Source organism: Triturus cristatus, chromosome 12, assembly GCF_964204655.1.
Source record: "Triturus cristatus chromosome 12, aTriCri1.1, whole genome shotgun sequence".
NCBI lineage: Eukaryota > Metazoa > Chordata > Amphibia > Caudata > Salamandridae > Triturus > Triturus cristatus.
Genome location: NC_140595.1, coordinates 666,427,860 through 666,454,355, shown reverse-complemented (window position 1 = coordinate 666,454,355; position 26,496 = coordinate 666,427,860). Strand labels below are relative to the sequence as shown.

The 26,496-nt window shown below is 44.2% G+C and overlaps 1 protein-coding gene across 2 annotated transcripts in view; it reads right to left on the bottom strand.

Annotated features, from left to right (window-relative positions):
• MLYCD (malonyl-CoA decarboxylase) overlaps positions 1 to 26,496 on the bottom strand; it is a 470,115-nt gene that overhangs the window by 226,887 nt on the left and 216,732 nt on the right. For both annotated transcript variants that reach the window (XM_085637829.1, XM_085637830.1), the window contains one exon: positions 3,285 to 3,434. In XM_085637829.1, coding sequence (XP_085493955.1) covers positions 3,285 to 3,434 — 150 coding nt within the window. The remainder of the gene's footprint in view (positions 1 to 3,284; positions 3,435 to 26,496) is intronic.

Below are 26,496 nucleotides of genomic sequence, written 5' to 3'. Positions count from 1 at the left end.
ACAATACCTCACAGAGCGGTGCGGGTGGAACTGCTGCGCCACAGGCCCCTGCGTGGCAACTAAAGATGCAACGTATGGGATCTGATCCCAGAGGACCTTGCTGCGAGAAGCTCTTCGTGCCTGTGACCATGCACATTCAGGGCCCCTTCTAAACATGGCCTCCAAAGCAGGGAAACTGCAAACAGATAAACATTCCATGTATCATTTTTCTGCTCAATTGGGCCACTGTAGAAGGGTCCAGAAGCTACAACGAAACGCAGTGGAGAGCTACCGCGGGAAGGCCCAGAGCTTTAATGATTAAAGCGTTTCCATCCATCACTGTAGGCCGAGAGGCCTGCCTGAAAGCACACCAGGTGTCTGGCTAAAACGTAAATCGACAGAAAAACGAAAGCTCCAGGAGGCTGGATAAAAGTCCAGGAGGGCCGGATAAAAGTCCAGGAGGGCCGGATAAAAGTCCAGGAGGCTGGAAAAAAGTCCAGGAGGGCCGGATAAAAGTCCAGGAGGGCCGGATAAAAGTCCAGGAGGGCCGGATAAAAGTCCAGGAGGGCACCTCTGATGTCTGAGAAAAACTCCGCGAAATGCTACCGCCTGGAAATATTGAAGGAGCGCAGTGTTTGTTCTTGACTGGATTTCGTGTTTTCAACCATGTCGAAGAATGTGTGCTACACTAAAGGATACTCCAGCCAAAAACGGGATTTTTAGCTACGGTCGTTACCTGCTCATTGATCCAGGGTGAACTGATCTCAGTTGAAACAAGGTCACTCATTCCTGCCCCATGCCGGCTCCATCAAGGTCGGTTCCTTTGGGCACCTCGGGGCGCAGGGGCTTCGGGGAGCTAGGCCACGATCCTCCCAAGAATCTTTCAAATACAATGCTCAGTGCCTGCATGGAATCTGCACAAAACGGGACACAGAGTTGTGTTTAAATAATTGTCAGAAGACCGAGAGAGCTGGTAACTTAACAAGATGTAAAAGCCTTCCAAGCCAGAACCGACGCAGAACTTCTGCGGTGGTGGCAGGAGACAAACGGCCTCAATTACAAGGCTGCAAATATTGGTTTTTCACCGTAATCACAAAATTACAATGCGCTGCATAACATGCCTCCAGAAGAGGTGCATGACGTGGCAAAGGCGGATATCTCATTTTTTTTTCCTGTTGAAACACATTTAAAGGCAGTGCTTAATTTGAGCCGGTTGTTGCCGGTGGAAGCCTCCTGCTCCTATATTTGGGGACCAGCACCTACTCTCCCCACCAAACATTTACCCAGGGAAAAAACACACAAAGCGGAAAGACGGAAGAAAATGACAGAAAGGGCGTCAGAAAGGGGGACCGCAGAAACCTGCAAGAGTGAGAGAAAGAGGGAGGGAGGGAGTGCCGCTTGAGGCATGAGGTGAATTGAAGACTACACAGCTTTGGTATTCTGCGCGCTAGTGGCATCGGCCCTGGGCACCCGAGCAGAGCTTTAGGCACCAGCAGTCTTTCATTTACAAATTAAGCACTGAAAGTTAACACAAAGTTAAATGAGAAAGGTACAATACGGGCCTTGTAGTCTATCTGTCGTGTGCAGGCTGAACTGGGAAGAGGCAATGCAGTGCAGGGGGTCTCTACAAAGCTCAAGAGGTACACAGGTGACAAAGGGAGGTCACTAGGAGGAGGCGCATCTGTTTCTGATGATTACGGACTCCCGTTTATTTCTTGCCCACTATGATAAAATAGCACCTTTCCTTCAGCTCCTGGAGCTTCAAAATGATACAAAGGGGAGAAGGCAGCTGCTTCTTGCATTAAGAAATGCACTCTCCATGCTGAAGACGAAGTGGCAGCCCAATGAGGGCCACAGAGACCCTCTTAATCAGCAAGTGCCTCAAACACTTGAGAACTGGCACAAATGTTAACATTTTAGGGCCCGATTCCAATTTCAGACTGACCGGAGTCCTTCCGACATCGGTTGGAACTGGAACCGAACGACCTCCTGTCCCCGGATCCAGCCCAGGAATTAGGATGCGACCCTATACTTTACAAAGGCATTGCAAAGAGCAGAGGTGCAGTTCATCCCTGCACCCCGAGGCAGGCACCTGCAGGGCTCATCAGAGGGGCACCATATGTGCTCCCTAGGCCACCATTTGGCAGCCTTGCACCCATGGGGCCCCTGCTGGGGGCTCCCAAAAACAGATTATCAGGGCCGGCACAGAAAGGCAGTGGGAATCTGCCATCATAATCCCTCGGCCGGAAAGAGCCAGCCGAGGGATTACAGTAGGGTTTCCGGATGGCGGACGGGCTCTCTGAGCCCATCGTAGACCATTTGGAAAAGCTATTCGGATTACATTCCAACCAACCCCATCGAAATGGGTTAGTTGGAAAGGAATCTGACCAGCTGATCACGATGCGGGCTGAAGAGCTCTGACCAACGGTCGACACGTTCCAGCCCGCATCGTAATCGGGCCCTCAGTCTTTTTTGGATCCCACCTCCGTCCTAACGGATGGCTCAGCGAGTTAAGTGCACGCTGCTGACATGGAGTGTTGTCTGCAAGGCATGAGCTTGAAACCCTTCATCTTTCCGCTCCTTAAAATGGTAAAAGTGTTACTCTTGGAAGTATAACATTTATTTATTGGTAATACGGTCATTTTTTAGGATGATGACGAGCCTGAGAGGCTAGGCAAAGAAACTGGCTCGTTATGTCTGTAGATAATCTACATTCAAGACACACTGGGGTCAATCAAGATTCCCCATTGCTGAAAAACAGTGAAGATCCACTCATTTGCCTTGAGGACATGTTTTGCCGGAAACTCATAAATGCTAATTTTCCTTTAAAGAAAATGTCTATGTCCATGTTACATAGCTGAGGTGATCTCGGACTGTGAACTACATAAAATTGCTAAAAAAATTAAACTACACAAAGCAACATCTGCAGTACGTCAACATTTATCTTAAAATTACAGATGACAAGTCTGGCATTAGGTAATGTTCAGAATAAGTAAACACTATTATATCAACTAGAACAAAAGATAAAGATGAACAATGTATGGTAATGTGCATCTTCCAAACTTCATCCCCAAACTAAACTCAAGTTCCAAGCTCAATTGCCAATATCCTAAGCTTCAAATCGCTCTCTGTGAAAGAATAGGAAAAGAAGGGAAAGCACTGTAGACACTCGTTCGAACCCGTTTGAAAAACGCATACCCGAGCATCATTCCCACGGTTACTTTAGTGACTTACTTCACCTGAATATGTTGGCTGGTCTCTGACCTAGGACAGGTGTAGCTTCATTCGAGAGCACCTTCACCTACCTTCAGCTCTTTCACAACTCTCTTGATGAGGTAATTTCCCAGTTCCACTCCCTGTAGGCCCTGCTGAGCCAGGCTGATAGAGTAAAAAATGGCTGCTGAAATCTTGTCCTCATCTTCAGTTTCCAAAGTGGAGACTTCCTTCACTATGGCCTGCGGAGAACAGAATCCAAAACTTCAATTAGCACTAAAAGTCAATTCACAGGTAGTCAAAACAGCCAAAGTTTTAAAATGCGTCCCTTCCACGAATCACTCATTTTTAGGAACCCAAGTACCATACAAGGAGGCATGAAGTTGATCAGTGTAACACTTACAGACAGCTTGCGCAACTCACATCCCTTTCTGGTCATGGACACATCTGTACCATGATTTTGAAAGTTCTTTTCTTATTTAGTAGTTTTGAAGAGAACTACACATCCACATAAATATAATCAGTGTGCCATGTAGTCAGCAGGGCATACAAGAGCCAATGTATAGTAAAAGAATAGTTAGATTCTAACCACATGTGAGGGATGAGTGTATATTTGGTGTTCCCATTCACTACCTCTTTCGCAACAAGTCTTATGCTAAATACTAACCTGAAGGGTTCAGCCTTCAATTTTGGTGATCCTCGTCTGGTGATATATTTTATATTAGAACATTGGACTGTTGGGAGCTCAATTACAAAAAATGGAGTGCTCCGGGCTTCTAATGGCCAGTAGAAGCCCAGAGCTCCAATATTCCAATGTCTGTTCACAATTGTTGCTCTGAACAGAGGCCTCACGGAGCCGGAGGGTATTTCAAGCCCCTCTGGCCCGTCAAGGCCTTAGTTTGACAAATTCAAAAATTCTGCCCTCTATGGGCGATATGTTCTAATAACCTTAGAGCCATCCGTAGCAGGCTCTACCGGCCATTAGTGGCCTGCCTTAGACTTGCTGGAGTGGGCCTTTAATGGCCGGTAAAGCCAGCTATGCTGAGCTCTTGGTATGAACCCCAATGTACCCCACTATATGCCTAGGCCGCTACACAACCTTTTACCTACATCTGTCCTACCATTGTTCTACATAACAAAACTGACGCTGACCTTTTACCTAGTTAGGTGCTACATGACTGTTGTGTGGTTTTCTCCGAAAACTAGCCTCATGCATTATGCGTTAGGATTCTCAGTATCACAGCAGGATTACCAGGATTACCATCTTCTGCATATTAACTCTGTACAAGGGTCACCTCTAGCGTCATCCTTGCCCGACATGCCCATAGTACACTTCTGGATAGAACCCCTAAGGGTACCTTTTGGATATATAAACACTACATCTTTGCTGGGCAAACCAGAGAAGAAAAATACGCCCATGCTGACGCGAAGTGCTGAGGTTCCTGCACTCAGACACTCCAGCACGCAGTGGTCTGACATCCCTTGTGGGGTGTCCATCTGGAGAACAAGACGGGGTCCTTCGCTGTCTTACATCAGGTAATGGGGTTGGCCCCATCCTAAGGGGATTCTTGCCTTTACACCTACATACATGTTAGGTACACTTAGGTACATCTAGTTAGGGTTTGCATCGTAGGAGTACGTATTATTACTGTGATGTATCCATATGCCTACATATATTCATTGTTTTAGCACTATGGTAGAATTCTACCTTTTCTTTACTCTGCTGGTGCTTATAACCGTATACATCTGTTTCTGTCTCATGGTTGTTGCAGCACACGTATTTCATACTAGAATGATGCTGGTTCAATAAATCTTTTTTGAAAACGTCCCCATCGTTTATTCTGTATATCTCTCTGAGACAAAAGTAAGCACGAATGACTGAGACAAAAGTACTGTTCTGTTTCCAAGATCTCTGCGGGGTCAGGGTTGTCATGTTCAATAGCTGCCAGAAACTATTCACTCCTTGGTAAGGTTGGGGGCTTATAGTGGGACTGGGAGCTAGTTGGTCTACAGATCCTACAGAACAAATCCTCCGATGGTGTCTGGAATCAGTCTGGACACCACTCCCTTAGTTTATGTTGTTTAAACGCGCAGATTCTATACAGACTTGTAGGACCTACACAACATGGCGCCCAACATTGGTTTGGTTCTTATTTAACAGTCAAATCTGAGTATTCCTGCTTTCTCAGGGACCCCTACACACATCTACCCAGAAATGTCTGGAGTGGGAACGGAAAAATCCGCTGCAGCCGAGTAGGTATACCCTATGCATTGGCTGTAGGTTTATTCAGGCTTGAAGCATTGTAGTTCCCTAAATCATGCATAAAACCTTATCTTATTTTTCCTTGAAACAATTTTTTAACAATGTCTGTCAAAAGTTAACGCAGGAGCAGTATTACATGCAAAAGCAGCAGGAGAGGCAGAGCAGGAAGGTGCAATAAACATTTCAGAAAGTGTCAGAAATTCGCTGGCCGCAAAATTAGACAATTTTGGTCTCTCGGCACTAGGAGGAACCGTAACATTCGTGATTGAGGCACACAAGTCATTCAGTACAGAGGTGTTCTCCTTAATGGGTCAAATTCCCACCTGCAGACGCACACACAAATCTATTTAATTCTTATACCCTGGATGAAATACCAGAAGAATACTGTCTATTCCAGGGCATAGAATTTCTGCTCACGTACCAAGAGCATATAAATTGGTTTAAAGGTGACCTCCTACACACCACAGAAAAAGTGAAACTCGGTCCGCTCAGCAGAGACGGAGCGACTTGCCCGGTTCACTCTGCTTACACATCACATTGAGAAGTTGACACATTGCCAATAGCAGACTTACATTCACATCATAGAGAAACAATAAAACGTTACAGAAATCTGACAGTTCGTTATGACAACACTCACACTTCTACCTACAAGGCTTACCCCAGTAGGTCAACTACAGGGGACCGCCACCAAAATTACCCCACAAACACTGAACGCAGTCATGGGAATAATGCCGACTAAACGTGAGCAAACGCCGTTCAGGATAGCACAGATAATAGCACAATTAGAGGCACTGTTTCCACAAACAGGCCCACAAGTAAAACACCGAATATTGACAATCCGCTTGCCAATGGGGATAACTCCCATCTATACCAGGACTCATGGCACCCCTTCAATAGCAGTAATACCAGAAGTATTAAGGCAAACACAGAATGAGTATGGAGCAGAACATGCTCTAAACATAGGGATAAAATTAATAGGCAATTTTTCCCAGGTATCTACACTTATGTTAGCAAACATAAAAGGGCAGGCAGCACCGGTGGCTATACGCCAACGCCTGAGGGAATGCACTCCTGCACAATAGGAGCGGGATTTACCGAAAATTACCGAAGATACATACGCTGAATTAGGTAGAGATAATTTGGGAGCTAGACCTATGAAACCACCAGTAGGAGGACATCCTGAAAAGGATAACTCTAAGCAAACAGATCCTTCTGAAAAGAAATGGGATAATAAACAGCAACAAAAATAAGCAAAATGCATCACAATTATGGGGTGTGTCTCCTCAACAGCAGCCCTCCGACAGGAGGTATAACCTTAGAAACCATGATAACATTAGAAAACCTGACAGGGATCAGGATACTGATAGACGTTCCTCTCGTTCCTTTCAGGGTTCATCGAAAAACTCTGAGAGGGAAGGACGGTCAGAACACAGATCAGAAGAGCAAGCCAAGAGACACACATTGCACTTCAGACTAGAATATCAAAAAAGAAGATAAACAGAAATCAAATCCTCAATTTAAAAATAGGAAAGTAGCAGGCCTTAGAATAAGAAATGCCCAGGCTGCTGAGGACACAACTTCTGAACAGGGAATGGGCTCTGACGATGCTAGACAGCACAGCAGAAGTAATTGCTCACCAGACCCTGATGGTATTTCTGGTGACAGCGGTGTTGAATGAAGATATCACGGTGGAGACACCTGATACTAGGGTAAGTGTTCCACACCAGTTATATGAAATAACACTCCATGTGTAGGGGTACATACCCCTGAAAGTTAAAGGTCTCTTTTAGGAGAACCTGTCGTTTGGATACAACATCCTTTTAGCAGAAAAAGATTATCTGCCTGAGTTTATGGCCAAAGGGGGAAACTGTAATTTTACCAGCCTTCTCCAAACTCATTTCAGAATCACTGAAACATTCATACGCGCAGGAGTGGGCGGTAGCATAAGCTCCTGCATTATACCACAATCATGTAGGGTGGGATGCTGAGTCACCTCACCATAACATCTCAGTAAAAAATACTCTATCTCCACAGAGACAGAACCCAATAAAACATGACGCAAAAAAACAAGTCAGGGAGATCTTAGATCGACTTGAAAAACAAGGTATAATAGAGCATTGCACCACTTCCATGAATAATCCTTGGTTTCCCGTAATGAAAGCCGATAATTCACATCCTCTAGTTTTAGACTACAGACATTTGAACACATGCATGAAAACATTTGCAGTACAAAATGCACACAGTGCCGCATTAAGGAATAACATTGTGTGGAACAAATACAAAACAACACTAGATATCTCAAATGGAGTCTTTTGCTAAAATATAGTGCCTGAGAGCACAAATTTAGCAGCATTCTTAGCCCTAGGCTCTCAGCATCAATTGTGTAGACTGCCCCAAAGGAATAAGAATAGCCCAGGGTGGTTCTCAGCAAGAGTATCAGAGTTACTTCAAAATTTTGATGAAGAGGCATTGTCTTACGTAGATGATATTTATTAGGGGTGGGCGGAATTTGCGAAATTCACTTTTGCAAATTATCGCGAAAATGTTAAAAATCTCCGCAAACACGCAGAAATATCGCGAAGATGCGGAAGTTTTTGTCCCGCCCGTTCGCGGTATTTTCTGCATGGTCGCGGCTCACCAACTTACCCATGTGGTTGCTCGCGGGCGCGGCCATCTTGTTTTCACTTGTCTCGCGGTGCATGATCGCGAGAAGAAAGACGTGATCGCGCGACGAATGACGTTACTGCATGCGCGAACTGTCGCGAGACAGCGCAAATGGCTACCAACAATCCAACATCTCATGGAGAACGCGACCGGATCGGGAAAACTTGTCGGCGAACGCGGGGATTCAGGTAAGGCAATCGCGCACACGCGAGAATGTATTATTTTACAGCGCGAGCAAGCAAAAAATTTCCGGTAAAATGCGGATTGCGGAAATTTTGACATTTTCGTGCTCTCCGCGTAGTGCGAAAATGTCAAATTATCGCAATTTCCGCGACCGGAACGGAATTTTAGCCCAGGCCTAATATTTATCTGGCGGACAATTAAATATTGAATCATTTGACCAGGGTGAACAACATCATTTTGGGGTTCACCTCTGAGGGCTACAAATGTAACTTTAAAAAAATCAAAAATTTGCCCATCTCAATGTACTATTTTTATGATATGAGCTCTCAAGTGAAGGGAAAAGCCTTGCAGCAAACGTTTTCGAAAAGTGTGCGCTGCTCCAACCTCCAAAGACTCTGAAAAATCTGCAAACCATTTTAGGATTCCTAAATTTTGGCAGAACATACATTTTGGATTAGGCAGAAAGAGTGAAAGCTTTCTATGACTTAATTAGACCTGATTTCTCAGTTCAACATTGGACACAGGAATACACAGAGAAACTTCGTTCCCACAAGCTGACATGATAGCTTCCAAATACTTACACACACGTGTAAACACTACAAATTTGGTGATCTGTGTAATTGCGGGTCAAGCCGGGAACACTTACCTCACCTTCAATGAAGTTGAAACTGTACCCATTGCATACAAATCACATTTGTACATAAACACAGAAATGCGTTTCGCATCAACTGAAAAAACCCTGATTGCAGTACAGACTTGCCATCCCAGCTAGAAGCAGACGCAGTCTCTAGGAGAACGCTTGGCTTAGCTGGCAGAACTAAAAGCTCCGATACGGGCACTAAAAAATACAGATCGAGAATTCCCCACACTTATTGTGTGCGATTCGTTTTATTGTGTCCAGTCATACAATGAATATCTTCACTAATGGGGCTAGTATGGATTCAAAGATTCCAAAGTTTGCACAGTGAAGCATAAACTGCTTTGGGAACAAGTGGCAGAGCTGAAAAAAGGCTAGCTGCGGACTCACGTGATTCATACACTGAATCATCAACGTGTTGGCGTGCACGTTGAAGGCAATTTATTGGCTGATGAAGCTGCCAAGGCGACAGTGAAAACTGCTGCCATAGCTGAAATCACTCGTTCTCGCAAGAGAATAGACAGACAGATAATTGTAGCTGTCATCACTTCGTGTAACAACAGCACAGCCTTGCCAAAAGGTTTTCTACTCAAGTACTCCTACAAGTTAGATGCACAAAATATTCCATATACTCAAATTCCAGGAGTGGGGTATAGAGTAATACCAAACATGGATCACAGGTTAGGTTTAATACTAGCTGCACACAAGGGTCTGGGCTCAGCACACGCAGGTATTACTGCGACGGTTTCACTAATGAAACAATGTTATTGGTGGATAGGTCTTACCAAGCAGACCAAGGGCTTTGTCCTTAAATACAACATCTGTAGACAGATGAAGGGTTCCACTGTAGCGCATCCACCACAAACACCACTACTGATTTCAGACAGACCTCTTGAATGTGTCTATTTGGACCACTGCGCCCCTTACAAGCTGATGGGGCTTACAATTATATCTTGGTGGCAGTGGATTTATGCTCTAGATTCCTCTGGGTTTGGCCTCAGCGCTCGGCTGACCCGCAAACTGTTATAAAGGATTTGCGAGTCTTCATAGGGACATATGCAATTTGCACATTATATCCTGACCGTGGCCCCAGGTACAGCTCTCGGGCTCACAAGGAAGTCATGGGAAGTTTGGGTGTGGCATTGTGATACTCCTCTTCGTATCATCCAGAGGGAAATCAGATTTGTGGAAAGGAAAAACCGAGACTTAAAGCAATCCTTAACAGCAAGGGTATTAGGCCCGGGTGGCAGTTGGGTCAATCACCTATAACATGCCAAGAAGCTCCCTGGGAAGCCGTATTCCATAGGAGGTCCTGTTTGGGACGAGAATGTGGGTACCTGACCTCAATGGTGGCAGCGCAGTGGCTGATGTAAAAGCATTTGACATCAATGATCGTTTGGCTCTTTTACAGGAACTTAATAAATTCCGAGCATTACAAAACATCATCCTAGTAAAACGCACTGCCACTGGGGAAGTTAAAACAGTTTCAGCAAGACCTGCCTGGGTCCCCAAGATTGGGGACCTGGTCAGAGAAAAGATTGTGGACAAAAAAAAGAACTTGGGCCGTATTATAGAACAACTGTACCTATCCTGGCTGCCCGAGGAACAAGAACAGTACTACTTTCGCCTCTTGCCGGACAAAAAAAAAAAGAGAGATTGGTCTCCATTGATCTGATCAAACCACACTATGTGGCTGACACTGAATAGCAGCCAGCACGGGCTCCTGGGTAGTCGCCCATCTCCTCTCGCTACCATACAGGAAGTTCAGATGGAAAGACCAATAACGTTTGAAGATTCTACTCTGCAAAGTAACGGAGTTGCCAAAAAAGGAATGGAACTTGTGCCTATTGAAATTGAACAACAACAAAATACAAATGAAACACAGATTTTATTTGGCCTAATACCGACATATATGTGAATATGTCTCACAATTAGTTATTTGCAGGTTCAACAAAACCTGCTTAACTACCAAAGACAGATCGAACTGAGTTTAGCTACTTCATCAATTTTGATACCTTCTCTCTGGATCAGAGTTTCCCTGAGTCACCGCCAGCTTCTGTTTCCCGCAAAGAAAAAGTATGTAATATCTACCTTTGGCTGAAAAAGACTAACTTTGCTTCTCCCTGGCTACAGCATTTGGTCTACTGTTCCTAGTCCTCTGGATAGGTGTTGTGACTGTCTTTTTCCTGCTTCTGAATGGACATTATCTCCCAGAATGCTCAGCAGTACAACATGTGAACTTGGTCCAGAAACCTCATACGTCCTCTCATCGTGAAAGACGATACTTGTCCTTTGTAAACATTACAACAGTTCCTGAAGGAATAGTTTGGGACAGGGTTTAGTATTTGGTCCCACTGAACTTTTCAAAATACCACATGTATTTAACATTTCTTTGAATGATATCATCACCGCCAGTACATTCTCTGATGATTGGGACTTTGAAACTGTGAATAGTATGCTGTCTAATTTAGAACATTCTGCTGCATTTTCTAAAAACAAATTGTGTGATGAACCTCAGATTTTGGCACCATGTATTGTTACCAACACTATGGTCATAATTTCTTGCATAAGACAAGTATTTCACGTAATGTTTTTACTTACCATCAATGGGAACATTGCCCAACACCACCAAAGGGTAGTTCACAAACCCTTGCACATAACCTTGGTTAGTTTTCTGGGTTTAACACTTCAGACCTGACCTCATATAACTATAAGGTTGCACCTACACCTGCAAAGAAAATATGCTTACCAACACAAAACAGATATATTCTGCTTCCTTTATTTCTAAACTGTCTTTACAGGGTTTTGACTTTTAGAGGGACACCATAGAGACAAAATCTGTCTGGGGGACTAAAGATTGCCAAGGTCAGGGAACAGAGGCTTTATTTAGAGCATACCTCCTACCAGAGCAAATTATTTTCCTGAACAAAACAGTGCAACAAACTTCCTGTCTTGGACTAGCCAAAATTAAGGACTTGCACACACCTCAGATTCCCTCACATACACACTTTGAGGGTTGGTGAAATTATACATCATGTAGTGAGAATACACTGAATGACATTATACATGAAGGTTCATACAATTCTTCAGACCCCAATTGGAAGGGTTGTTTTGGCCTATCGACACAAATGGGTGTCAATCAAGATTCAAACGTATCACTGAAGGGTTCAATATCCATAGGCTGGACCAATGCTATGTACAACAAGAACATGCGGGGTGTTGACTTCCTACAGTGTTGGGAAGTTATGCCTAGATTGGCGAAGAACCTCAACACTGTCCCAGGTGAAACAACACCTGTCCTTACTATCAGATAACATAGATTTAAGGGATTTTTTGCTAGGTCCCCGAAAAATACACCATAAACGCTTCTTATACGCCATTTACAACGAAGTATGGAAAATCTCTCAACAGGAAGCTACAGAGAGGTTGCATACACTTGAAAGGATTAACCTAGAAAAGGCTTTGGCAGTGGTCTATAATGGCATGACAACACTAACATCCAGGATTTATTCACTGGGCAACATTGTGTCTTCTGCTATAGATATAATGGAACAGGCTATGTCCATCCTACAACATGGGCAATCACAGTTATGATCCATTCTATTTTTTAAGCTGGACGCTACAATTATTGCATTCCGGTCACATAACCTGGTGATATATTAGCAGTACGTCTCTGTTTTCAACTTATAAGTTAATAAGAAGGCAGACAACAATGGCACAGAGAGATGCAAAATATACAATGCTGCACATTGAAAAATTAGACGAATTACCTGTCACCGTGGCTGAGTCACATACAACAGAATGGTTAATGTATGGCCACATTTCACTTTGCCAGTAACAACTTTCCAATTTCAATACTGCTTAGAGTATCATCAAGTAGGCAGGTATGAAGCGTTAGGGAAGGAATACATCCATGAATCTTGGGAGATACTTTACAGATTTAGATGCAGGAATGGGGACACTGACGTTTTTCTCAGCGGTTCAGACTGCGAGAATTCGTTAAGAGGGTCTCTAATTTGTCAGGATAATATGCTTCACGGAGCTTGCAATGCTTCGGTTGCAAACCTATCTTGTCATTTGAAAGGATTCCCAGCTACCATGATACATCCAGTGTTCAAATCACTCTCGAACGGGAGTTATCTGATGTTGAATGATCAAGGTTGTTGCGGGATGCGTCCGGGCATCGCATATCTGGTCACAGTAACTTCCAGGGTTACCTGTTGTATGCAAGTATTGTTTCCCCCGACCTACACAGTCAGGGAGGCGCCGCTATGGCCTTCGTTGTATGTTTCCTTTATACAGTTTGATTCTCTGAGCAGACTGAAAGCCATACTTTTACAGAAGGAGGTGGCCTTAACCTCAGCTCGAGAGACTTTTGATCTTCAGGTTGCAAGGTCTTCAGCTGAGATACAGGCTCTAGTCTGAACTAACTTCCTTATCCATTTTGGAGAAATGGTACATCGTATCTTTAACGTGCTTGATACGAGTGGGATAGTACACCTATTTAAGACCATTGGTTCTGGGCTATTAAGCACCTTTCTGATGGTTTTCGGAGTTATTCCATTTTTAATTAACTCCTTGTTATAAATGGGGATCTCTAGTTGGCAAAGGTAGGTACCTTTGCCAAATAGGGACCCTTGCTTATAGTCAGGGTAAGGGGGATGCACTACTAAAATAACCCCTGCTCACCCCCTTGGTAGCTTGGCACGAGCAGACAGGCTAATCTCAGAGGCAGTGTGTAAAGCATTTGTGAACACATACAGTAATACAGTGAAAACACTAAAAATGGACACCACACCAGTTTAGAAAAATAGTAAATCTTTATCTAAACCAACAAGACGATATACAATAAAAATCCAACATTCAATACTGTTGAAAAATAGTACTTGTGCAAAATAAACTTTAAATTGCAGGAAAATAAAAAAACACAGTTCTTCCGACTCGGTAGCTCCTCCTGAGGCTACCGCGATACTGAACACAACAGAGTCTAACCATTCCAGCTGACTATGTCGATACGGGCCCGCTAAAGCGTCGACAAACTCAGACACAGTACCTTTCTTGTTGCGACCAACACGTTGGTGCAAGTCGGTCAGGGCAAAAGTCAGGGTTGCGTTGTGAAGCGGAGAGTTGCGGCAGACGATGTCCACACAACTCGGTGCAGGCAGCGGCTCGTTGAAGGAGTCGGTGAGACCAGGACTTGCGTTGAAGGGTGAGACGGTGCTCACTGCGGTGCTGGCAGTTCATGGTGTGGAGACAGAGCTGGTCGATGTTCGGGTCAGGCAGCGACAGAGTCAGTGACGTCCTTGCAGCGTGTAGAGAAGCGTTGCAGAGTGTGGTGCCCTCAGGACGCGGTGCAAGCAGTGGCTCGTTGACGGAGTCGGTGAGACCAGGGTTGCGTTGCGTAGCGAGGCATTGCTCTTGGCGGGGATTTCAGGACACAGAATTCTGTGATGGACTCGATGACAGAGTGGCTTACCCTTTTCTTCTGCTGAGACGATCGGAGATGGTGGCCCACAGACACGGTGGGTGCTTTGCTGTTCCTGAGACCTCTAGAACAGGGGTCAAGCTCAGTTCAAACCCTTGGAGAGCCTTTCTTCAAGCAGGGGGACAAAGCAAGTAGCAAAGTCCTTTTCTCCTTTCCCTGGCAACAAGTAGCCCATGCAGGCCAACCTCAGACAGCAAACAGCACTGGGGGCAGTATTCCTCCTCAGCTTCTCCAGCTCTTCTCCTTGGCAAAGGTTCCTCTTGATTTCCGAGAAGTGATCTAAATGTCTGGGGTCTGGGCCCCCTATTTAAAAACACACAAATCCTTTTTTCTCTGAAGGCAGAGTGTGTCTGTACCCAGCCAAAACCTGTTCTGACCTCACCGGTGAGGCTTCCTGTCAGGAGGTGGAGACAGCATTTTTGAAGGCGGACCAGGCCCATTCAGGTGAAAGGAAATCTCCTCCCTCTACTCTAAATGCAGCCCAGGTCTATTCAGCCCAGCCCCGACTCATTAGACTTCTGGAGCCCCTGTCATCCAAAAGCCAGACATGCAATACACAAACCTAGCAGAGACACACTGGATGGTTAGGCAAGAAAATACCGACTTTCTAAAAGGTATTTTCAAACACAGAATGTAAAAATCACCCTCACTAAAAGATTCACTTTAACATTCTGAGTTCAGTCATATTAAACTTTATTTTCCTACCTTGTTCCCAGGGTCATGTTTATAAGGTGTTAGAAACAAACTCCCCATTCTGTCCTAGGGGAACAGGCAGCCTTGCAATAGTGAAAAACGAAATTGGCAGTAATTCACTATCAGGACATGCCGCACATATCAGGGCATGTCCTGCCTTTCACATACACTGCACCCTGCCCACAGGGGTACCTTGGGCTAACCTTAGGGGTGACTAATAGGTAGAAAAGGGAAGGTTTAGGGACTGGCAAGTGTGTGCACTTGCCAAGTCGACATGTCAGTCCAGACGACACACAGGCTTTGCAATAGCAGGCCAGAATCACATTTTACAGGCTGCTTCCGTGGGTGGCACAATCAGTGCTGCAGGCCACAAGCAGCATTTGATTTACAGGCCCTGGGCACACACAGTGCACTACGAGGGTCTGACAAGTAAATCAAATATGCCAATCATGGAATCACTAAGGGGGCACTTGCACTTTGGCACTGAACAGCAGTGGCAAAGTGCCCAAAGCATCTAGTCCAACACACAGCAAAAACACAGGAGGCAAAGGCAAAAATGTTGGGGAGACCCACGACAATAGTGCCAGGTCTAACACTCCTTATTTGGAAGCATTTTTTGGAGGGCTTCTACTGATCCTGCTACTGATAGTGGGTAACCTGGTTTTAATTTTTCTGCTACGCAGTGGACTTCCCCAATTCCAAGAAGGTGGAAAAAGTGCTCTTGGAGCAACGTTGCCATGAACGCATGGCACTCCATCTGGGCACACTTTGGCTTCGGGAGCTAAGCGAGCATTGGTTTCTATCGTACAGATCAGTCTGGGTAGACTGCGTCCAGCCTGTACTCTGCTGCTGTTTATTCTGTGGACATGAATGCGTGTTGGACATCTGTCTAATACTTCCATCGGTTGCGCTTCCGGACGTGGATGTACTGCTGGACCTGAGAAAAAGGCCCATGTAGTGCAGTTTCGTCAGCGTGTTCCAATCCTGATGTTGGCATTCTTAGAGCCACCACGGGATGCTCCAGCTCCTTTTGGAATGGACACTGGCACTGTACCAGGCTTACAGGCATCAAGTGCTTCCTCAGCAACGGCTGTGGAAACCGGAGAAGATCATCTTTGCTCCATTGACTTGATCCAAGAGGTGTTTCAGGGACCGTCGTCTGTGAAGGCAGGCAACATTGATGTTGCGCCTCCCGCACAGAACACAAACATTTGGCTCTCCGTATGCTGGGAACAATTTGACCTTTTTTCAAAAACAACTAACAGCGGAATTCGAAAACAATTTTTGGTTTTAGTTTTACATTTCTGCTCTCACTGAGCACTATGGCTTTCGGCATGCTCAGTTGGTCTCGCAGTATACTGAATTTCTAGAGGACTCATAGGGCTTTATTACGGCTACATCATTTTTCTTAACATATACCATGTTAAACCGTGCTACAAGAAGCAAGGGAGACCAACCTCCAACTAGCATCTTTGCTCTATATGGCATGTGGAGCAAGAAGAACATATGGTGCAGGAAATAGAATCCTAGGCCTGGGAACCAAATGATGGAAGACCACAATCAGAAACTACATTAGTTATATATTTTTTTATTTTAAACAGCTCTACTAAGGCTGTTTACAATAGTTTGAAAATCCAAGGAAAAAAAAACATAACCCCACAAAAACATGAACCCCTCCTAAAATTCCTGTACGAAATTGGGTTGTTGGTTGACTGAGGGTGAGCCCTGGTCAAGCAGCTACCACAATCCTTGCCAGGGCAAGGCACAAGCCATACCTAAATTTACCGAATTCAACCCTCTGGAAGCTTGTCACAGAGCAGCCAGGCCTAACTTAGAGGCAATGTGTAAAGTAATTGTGCAAATCTTCAGGCAGTAATAAAGTGAAAACACCACACTAAAAGGATCTCACACCAAGTTAGAAAAATAGAACTTAATTAAAAAAAACAAGACTAAAACAACAAAAATTCAACTAGTAGAACCAGAGACAAGCAATTTCAAAGATTTCTGTGAAAATAGATCCAAAAGCACAACGTGCCAACTGTGGATAACTAGTCTTTCCAGACCAGGACAAAGTCACAAGTTCAGCTGTCAACGAACAGGCTACGGGGACACAGTCCGGCCCACCGAGCAGGGTACCTTAAATCCTGAATAGCAGAGCACTGGGAGGATCTGCGTCGAATATGTGCAGCTCTGCCGAAGCGATGCATCGGTTTCAAGATGCGGTGAGGCTGTAGTCTGAGGGCCTGAGTTGTGGTCGAGGATCCCTTCAACAGGATTTACAATGCGAAGTCAGGCATTGAGGATGCAATGTGCAGTTGTGGCGATACATCGGTTCTGAAGAACTGACTAGCTGAGATGCAGAGTCTGTCATCTTCAAGCCTGCCATCGATGAGGGATGTGAGGGCCTGCACCGAAGATATATCGTGCAGTCGGGGCGATGTGGCAGCCCCAAAGAGCTGCAATGCAGGTCTTTGCGACGGTTCCAATCATGCATCAGTGGCAATTTGTCGGTTCTACTGGGGGTTGTGCTGTACAGCAGAGGAGATGCATCGATTCTGCTGCATCAACATAGGATGGCAGAGCACCTTAAGTCCACTTCCATGGGTCCAGAACTGGGGTGGCACCACTTGGCAGGGTAGAATCACAGAGTTCAAGTGCAGATGCAAGGTTGTTGAAAGCCCATTATGTCCCTAAGGATTCAGAAGGGCAGCTAACTAGCTTTTGGAGTCATTCAGAGTTCAAGAAATGCAGGTCCAGTCCTTCTCACCCAGGGAAGAGGCCAGCAGGTCAGCACAGCAGGGCAGCAGTTCCATCAGAGCAGCAGTTCAACAAAGTGTCAGTCCATTCAGCAGCCCAGCAGTCCTTCCTGGCAAAGTATCCACAGGTCCAGAAGTGTACTGAAGTGGTGGTGTCCGAGGTCCAGTATTTATACCCAGTTGTGCCTTTGAAGTGAGGAGAAGCTTCTAGAGGCATGCCTTTGAAATGCACAGGTGCCCTTCTTTCCTGGCCCTAGCTCCACACTAACTACAGGGGTTGGAAGCCCTATGTTTGGACACAGGACACAGCCAATTCAAGTGTAAGTGGGGCTGGGTCCAGCTGCTCCCTCCCATCCCGCCACTGGTGGCCCATCCAGTGACACCTAAGCTCCCCATTGCGTGTGGCTGTCTAGGAGGAATACACAAAGCTCAACTGTAATCCACACCCAGTCATGTAACCAAGAGACAGGCTGCAGGCACCAAATGGCTAAGGCAAGAAAATGCCAACTTTCTAAAAATGACATTTTCAGAATAGTAATCTAAAACCTGAACTTCACCCGTCTGCCCTCCGATAGGCCAAATGCATATACATTCTGTAGAGGCAGCTCTCGGTGTCATATAGACTACATATTGGTGTCGATAGAGTTCTGGTCACATGTCCTCGATCTAAAAATAGATCCAAGAACTGAGAGTGACCATCGTCCCCTACAATTGTCGCTAGTGTCTCAATATTTCCTTTCTACTTCTTGGGGTATCAGAGATAACAGTACTACTGTGGATGACATTATATTAAGTAACAACCAACGTGCCCTAAAGTTGCCCCATATTTTGGGGAACAGCCAGTCCATGACATGCATTTATAACATCTTTGCAGACACTATTACATCCTTCCTCCACTTACTAGATGATAAAACTTCAACGCTAGATCTACATAACACCCTTGTAGATGCTTTAACTCCGGTTATAAGTAACATACCCAAGGAGAGTACTACTGGAAGAAAGGAAAGGGACGAAGTGGCAAATCGCTGGTACAACAAAAGTTGCCGGGTAGCAAAAGCAGAACTTATCCAGGCAATTTAAAATAACAACATAACTGTAACTAGGGAAAAAAGGATAAAATATAAGAGAACTCTTGCGATTGCGAAAAAAACATGGGATGATGATATTTGGACAGACTTGATTAGTACAGCCAAGTCTAAGGATCAGTCCGGTTTTTGGAGAACAATAGCGAAGGGGAATCAGTCACAAAGTGTTAAGAAGGACTTGTTTTGTACACCAATACCTGGACTGACCCCTTTTCCCGTCTCTATACAGACACCGAATGTTTGCAATCTGGCACTATTGAAGACTTGGCATTTGTTCCAAAGATTCCTAACTTAAATTTTAGCATGAAGGAAACAATAGTGGCAATTGAAGCAGTTAAACCGGGGAAAGCTCCCGGACCTGACAAAATTCCGGGAGACTTACTGAAACATGATATTAGTGTTTGGGGACCATACATAAATCATTTGTGTAACGCAATAGCCTCAGGCACACCGATACCCGAAACATGGAAAGGGGCAGAAATTATGACGATTTTTAAAAAGGGCAACCGATATGACCCTGCAAACTATCGCCCTATCAGTTTAATTGATATTTTACAAAAAAAAATTGCTAGGCATATTTTAAATAGATTAAATGAGTGGATTGAAGAGAATAAGGCTCTCTCAATATTTCAGCCAGGATTCAGAATCAAAACTAGTACGATCGACCAAGTATTTAGATTTACATGTCTATGCTGGAAATACATACACATAAGAGGGGGTTACTTGTACATTGCCTTCGTAGACCTAAAGGCAGCGTTCGACCTTGTACCCCGAAATCTACTTTGGGATTGGTTGAGATTGCAAGGGGTGCCAGGTGAACTACTCATACAAATAATCAGGCTCCACGATGATAATTTTGCTAAAGTAAGATGGGGCCCGAGGGGTGAACTTACCAAGGCCATCCCGGTGAGAAGGGGTGTGCGCCCACCCTGTTCTCTCTGTACGTAAATGACATCCCTAATTATTTGAATGGCTGCCAGAATGACGCACCTAAACTGGGGGGTGATTCAGTGCCAGCGCTTCTATTTGCTGACGATACTATCCTAATTTCACAAACCCCAAAAGGATTGCAATGTTTAATGGACTCCTTCCATAAATTTTGTACTATGAAAGGTCTCAAAATTACCTCCAGCAAAACTAAATACATGTCAATAAATCCTCATAGATCATTTAAAAAGAATTTAGTGCTTAATAATCCAAAATTAGAATATGTGCAAAATTTTAATTATTTAGACATCACATTGGATACCAAACTATCCTGGAAGCCGCAATTGGAAAAAAACAAGTTAATTCTGCTTCAAAACTCACTTCCTATTTTAAAGAAACATGGGGACAGCACTTCAAAGGCAGTATCCCGTGCCTTAGAAGTATTCAAATATAAAGCAAAATCTGCCTCCCTTTATGGAGCTGAAATATGGGGACCTTACTGCAAAAAGAATTTTGAATTGGGAGAAAACAAGTTTTTAAGGAAACTATTAAGCCTTCCCATTAGAACTCACCTAATTCCGATTCTTATTCATTTAAACATTAAACGCACTGACCACCATGCTTTATTAAGACCACTTTTATTTTGGGTGAGGATATGGTCAACCCCAGAGTTGCTACATTATAAGGAAGGCCTAGAAGACATTATGAGAAACGATAAGAGAAGGGACATCCCATGGCTTAAACATGTTGCTTTGTGGATGTCGAAGTTGGGCTTATCGCACTACTGGGAAGAAGCCGCCCAGTTGACACTAGCTTGCAAGAAACTATTAAAGTCCACCTTTTGGGCCTACATCAATAGCGTGCTACATAACCCCTTTATTGGGTCATTAACATCTACTTTTCTTTTGTTTAAAGATGTAGCACAGTTTGAACCCTTTCTGGACGAGGTATGGCCGCAATTAGCGAAATCTTTGTTCATGAAGTTTAGATATGGGGTGCTTCAAACAAATGCCAATAAATCAAGATGGAGCAACATTCATGATTGCAAAAGTAGTGAACTATGCGTATTATGCTCAAATAACAATAAAGAAAATGACTTACATATATTATTCTTTTGTCCCACATATGATAGACCTAGGAAAAGGTGGATAAAGCCATTTTGAAAAAACCTGAATACTAGATATTGTAGTGAGGCTGAACGTATATTGAAGACTGACACCTCACAATTGATTGTTTTCAGTGTAAGTAGATATTTATTCAATGTGAGCTCATAAGAGCCAAAGCTGGGCTGAAGTTATAACAGGTTAGGATTATGTATATTTTTGTAAATGTTTTTAGTGAATATTGCACTTGCACTTTACGATCTATGGGTGTTTATGGGAAATTGTGATTCTGAAATGATCGAACCGATAAAGAAAAATTTGTAATTAGAAACCTTCACCCAAATAGAAATTGATGTATATACAAAAGAAAAAGTTATGGTTTTTAAATCAATGTTGCCTTTGTTAATTTTGCCTAGCTTTTATTGTATTTATTGTAATATACAAGTTTTAATGGCGATAGATGAAATAGGTAATCTAACTGCCATTTTATTAAAATCCTCCTACTATGTTCAACAGTAATTTATATATTTATATCAATTGTATTTAAACTAAAGTGTTTTATAACTGTATCTTTTATGGTCGAAACTGACCGAAATAAAGATTTTTGAATTGAACTTCACCATAAATTAGGATTTTAAATTGCAAATCCAGGGACACTAAACATGAAAGGGTTACATTTACCCATTTTGGAAATTACACTTATAAAATGTTAAAATGTAATTTCAATGTAACCCTATTGGAGAGCTAGGCCTTGCAGTAGTGAGAGAGTTTTTCACTACCAGGACATTTAAAACTTAAAAGCACATGCCCATCTTTTTAAAATACATTGTACCCTGCCTTATGGGCTGTCCAGGGCCTACCTTAGGGGTGACCTTTATGTATAAAAAGGAAGGTTTGCGCCTGGTAAATGGTTTGCTTTCTAGGTCAAAATAGCAGTTTAAAACTGCACACAGGCTCTGCAATGGCAGGCCTGAGACATGTTTAGAGTGCCAGTTAGGTGGCAGAATCAGTGCTGCAGGCGCAGTAGTAGAGCTTAATTTACAGGTCATGGGCACAGGTAGTGCCAGTTTACTAGGGACTTGCGAGTAATTTAAAGATGCCAATTGGGTATAAGCTAATGTTACCATGTTTTGGGGAAGAGCACAAGCACTTTAACACTGGTTAGCAGTGTGCAGTCATAAGGCCAGTAAAAATGAAGTCATCAAAAACAGGAGGTCTGAAGGCAAAAGATTAGGGGAAAAACCACACCAAGGATGTTGGGTTAATGAGCCACCGAAAAAACACAATACAATAGCTGTTCTCTAATAGGCCCTACACAGATAACGGAAGCGGATTGTCAGGTCTTGCGTTCACCCCCTGATTCGCACGACCCAAGGCCATGCACAGCTGCGGTTGGCTGGCGCTAAGGGTTGGGTGACTGGCTTGACATAAGGCCAGGCCCTGGGGCCAAACCCCACTGTGCACAGCAGAAGGCACTGAGCATGGCAGGCGTGGTGAGATTTTTTGGGTGTGCATTCCATATAATAACTGGTTAATTTATGTGCTTTTTTGAGTTTATGTTTGCTGATTTCTGGTGTTTTCTAATGACGGATTCACCTTCCATATACCTGTTCCTGGTTGTGCACAGCCTTTGGCCGGGATGGCAACAGTGCTTCAGCCTGGTTCTCTGCCCAACTCCGGCAAGAGGACAATCTCCGTGGCACATGGCCAAAGTTGGATGCAATCCTGACCTTTTGCTGGGCAACTAACTTGGCAGGGGGACAACTTCCAGATAACCTTTGCCGTGTGCAGCCAAAGGCAACGCAGAACATGTACATGGCAAGTGAATGCCGTACATCAAAAAACACAACAAATGATAAACTACAAAAAAAAACTGTGCTCTGCTAACCATCGCTCGTACACTAGCCATGCAATTCATAAGTGGAAATATTTTTACTGTTCAGATACAAATATATTTATTTTCCTAGTAAATCTTCTAGCGTGTCATCGATTCTGAGCTTTCTGGATATCTCTAGACTATCGTAGTGGCAATATAAATCCACTGTGCTACATAATCTGTACATTTTAAGGAAACAATATGTTTCTAGTTGATGTGGTTGCAAATATAAAGCAATGCTGCTCTTGACACTTTGATAAAGTTGACTGGCCAGCTTTAACCTCTCAACCACTGTGTTCACTGATTATACAAGGGAACATTTTGCCCAGATGAATTCGATAAATTCAGTAGACCAACTGCTTTAGATGCAATTATTGTCTGAAGGAAAGTAAAACTCTACATATTTCAATATATTTCAAACAGGGGGAAATAATGGTTCATATTTTTTCAGGAAAAAGCTTTGTTTCACTCTGATAATTTTAATTTCAAGGTTCTCAAAGTAGCAATATTACAAGAGAGCACTCAATATGCATCTGAAACATTTTGCATCTCTGATTTATTGAATCCTAATGCACGCTTTAGAAAGACAAAGATACCGAATATTCCAAAAGGACATACACGGATTTATTTTTGGTGGAAAGGATATTTTTTTCCAAAAGGCTCCTGGTATTAAACTAAGTAAATCTCTCACTGAAACAGAACTAATAAAATAAATTGCAGGGGTTTACATAGGTTATCGCCACACAGTTTATTACAAGTGTATACATATGCACATAACATCTCTGAAGATGCCACGTACACAGACTGGGAAAGCTCGTCAGCCAAACACAGATTTGCAGTGTCACTTTTACCAGGAGTGTAGCCTGGTGCTGAGCAGATGTAAGTGTAGGCACACCTTGGGTGTACTGGGACTACTGGAAAAGCCAGGTCTTCAGCTGCTTGCGGAATTCAAGAAGTGAGAAGAAGGAGGCTTTTATGTGTAGTGGCAGGTCGTTCACAGCTTTACAAATGATGGAGAAGGCTCGACTGCCAGATCTGATTTTCCGTATGCCTGGGATTTCTGCAATTAGAAGTCCAGATGGGGGAGAAATCTGAAAGGTTTGTGAAAGTAAATATGATTTTTGAGGTATGGTGGGCCAGAATTACGTAGTGCCTTGAAACAGTGGGGGAGGAGTTTGAATCATTCTCATATGTGAGTGGGGAGCCAGTAAAGCTACTTCAGGTGTGATGTGATATGAGTGCGGTGTGGGAGGTTGAGAGCGAATCTGGCACCCGAGTGCTGAAGCCTTCTGGTGAGTTTTTGGTGATCCAAGCATAGATGGTGTTCCCATAGTCCAGCTTGCTTGTGACCAAGGGGTTTGTGACAGTTTTCCGGGAGCTGATTGGAAGCCATTTGAAAATCTTCCTCAGAATCTTTTGGGTATGGAAGAATGAGATGGGAACGGCATTGACTTGGGCCTTCATGTTGGGATTGCTGTCAAAGAATATCCCGAGGTTTTTGGTGTGGGTGTTGGAGGTGGGTGTCGGTCCTAGTTCTGTTGGCCACCAAGTGAAGTCCCATGGTGATGTGCTCTTCACAAAGTTTGCAATTTCAATCTTGTCTGTGTTCAGCTTTAGACAGTTTGGTCTTTATTCAGTGGCCAATTTCAGTCATGTAGGCATTAAACTTGATCCGGCTACTGGGCATCCTGTAAGTAAGGGAGAAATAGAGTTGTGAGTCATCGGCATTGGCAAGGCTGTTGATATTGCATGAGCAGATGATGCTGGATAGAGGGATCATGTATACATTGAAGAGGGTTGACTCAGGGAAAATACTTGTGGAACTCCGCAGAAGAGGTTGCGGGCATCCAAGGTGTATGGTGCTAGGCTGACTGATTTAGTCCTTCCAGTCAGGAAGGATCAGATCCATCAGAGTGCATGTCCTTTGATTTTGATGTCAGATATGTGTTGAATGGGTTGGGAGACTGTGTAAAATGCTGCAGAGAGATCCAGGTGGATGAGGGTCGCAATGTCTCCTCTTTCCACAGTTATCTGGATGTCATCTGTGGCAGCCTTGAGGGCAGTTTCCGAGCTCTTCTTGGGGCTGAAACCAGTCTGACTGGTGTCAACTACTTGGTGGTCAGTGAGGTATTCGGTGAGGTGTCTATTGATGATTTTCTGTAAGACCATGTCCGGGAATAGTAGCAGGGAGATCGTTCTGTAGTTGCTGAGCGTTCAATGGTCCACAGATGGTTTCTTCAACATTGGGAGGGCAGTTGTGTGTTTCCAAGCATCTGGGAAGAGCGCAAAAGAGGTGAAGTCACTCAGAATGGATATGAGCATGGCGCTGATGGGTTACAGTCTTCTGGAGTCGGTGTGGTGGGGACAGGGATCCAATGGGGCCCGAGTGGAGGGACTTCATGGTGGCTGCGGTTTCTTCTGGGGTGATGGTGGGCCATATGGTTAGGATAGGTTCTTTTGGATAAGTTCCGGAGGTGTTTGATGAGATCTGTCGGGTTTGATTGCAGATTGAAGTTACTGCAAATGGTGGTGATTTTGTTGCTCAAAATTGAGAGAGATTGTTGCAGAGGTAATGCGATGGGGGAATTGAGCTGGAGGCGGTTGATAATGAGGAAAGAATCTTTCAAAATGGTGAAGATTTAATTGCTTCTGTTGGTCTTGGCATCGATGCGGTCTACCAGAGCAGCATGCTGGGTGGTCCAGATCATTTGGCGGTAGGGCAGTAGGGCGGATTCAAACGTGCTCCTGTCTGCATTGTCCTGGCTCATTCTCCATTTTTGTTCCACTTGTTTGCAGTGGCATTTCATCAATCTGAGTTTTTCTATGTACCAAATGGCCTGGGATCTGGATCTTGTTATATTACGGTGTTTGATAGGGGCAGGGAGTCGGAGCAGGATGTGATCCAATTATTGAAATTCTTGAGGCTTTGGGGAGGCTGTTGCTGTGTTGGGTTGGTGGGTGCCGAGAGCAGTGTTCCAGTCCTTGTCAGTGATGCTATTCCAGTTTCAATGGCCTGGTCTGGCAGTTGTGCAGAATCGCTGGACCAGGATTCTGAATCTGACCAGGGTGGGGTCTGTCCAGGGGACTAATGTGGGCTTGTAGACTCTGATGTTGCTAAGGTTATAGAAAATAGGGTCCAGGAGGTGTCTGGTGACATATGTAGGCCCCTTTACTCATTTAGTTGTGGCTCAGGCTTCCAATGTCTGCTCTTGAGTTGCGGTTGGCATGGCCTAAGAGGTGGAAGCTCAGGTCTTAGAGGAGGATGTAATTGGAAGCATCAAGGTCGAGTGGTGTGGCAAAGTCCATGATGGCGCTGTGAAGTTGGTGCGTGTCCTGGTGGTCTGTAGATGAGTGCCATTTAGGGTGACTGTGTCGTAGAGCTGTGGCAATGTCAGATTCAGGGTTCACCCAGATTTCAGAGAGGAAAAGCAGGTCAGGGGAACTATCGTGCAGCACTAGAGACAAAGCCAAACTTGTGTACTGCTACTAGCACAAAGTACTTGAGGAAAAAAGGCTTAAATAGGAAACAGACACGGAATTTCATTGGATGACTACTGCTCAGGCGGGAAGTCAAAAAGTGGTGGTGCTGATACGGAGACTGCATCTGAGGGACAGTTGGTGAAGAACCATCA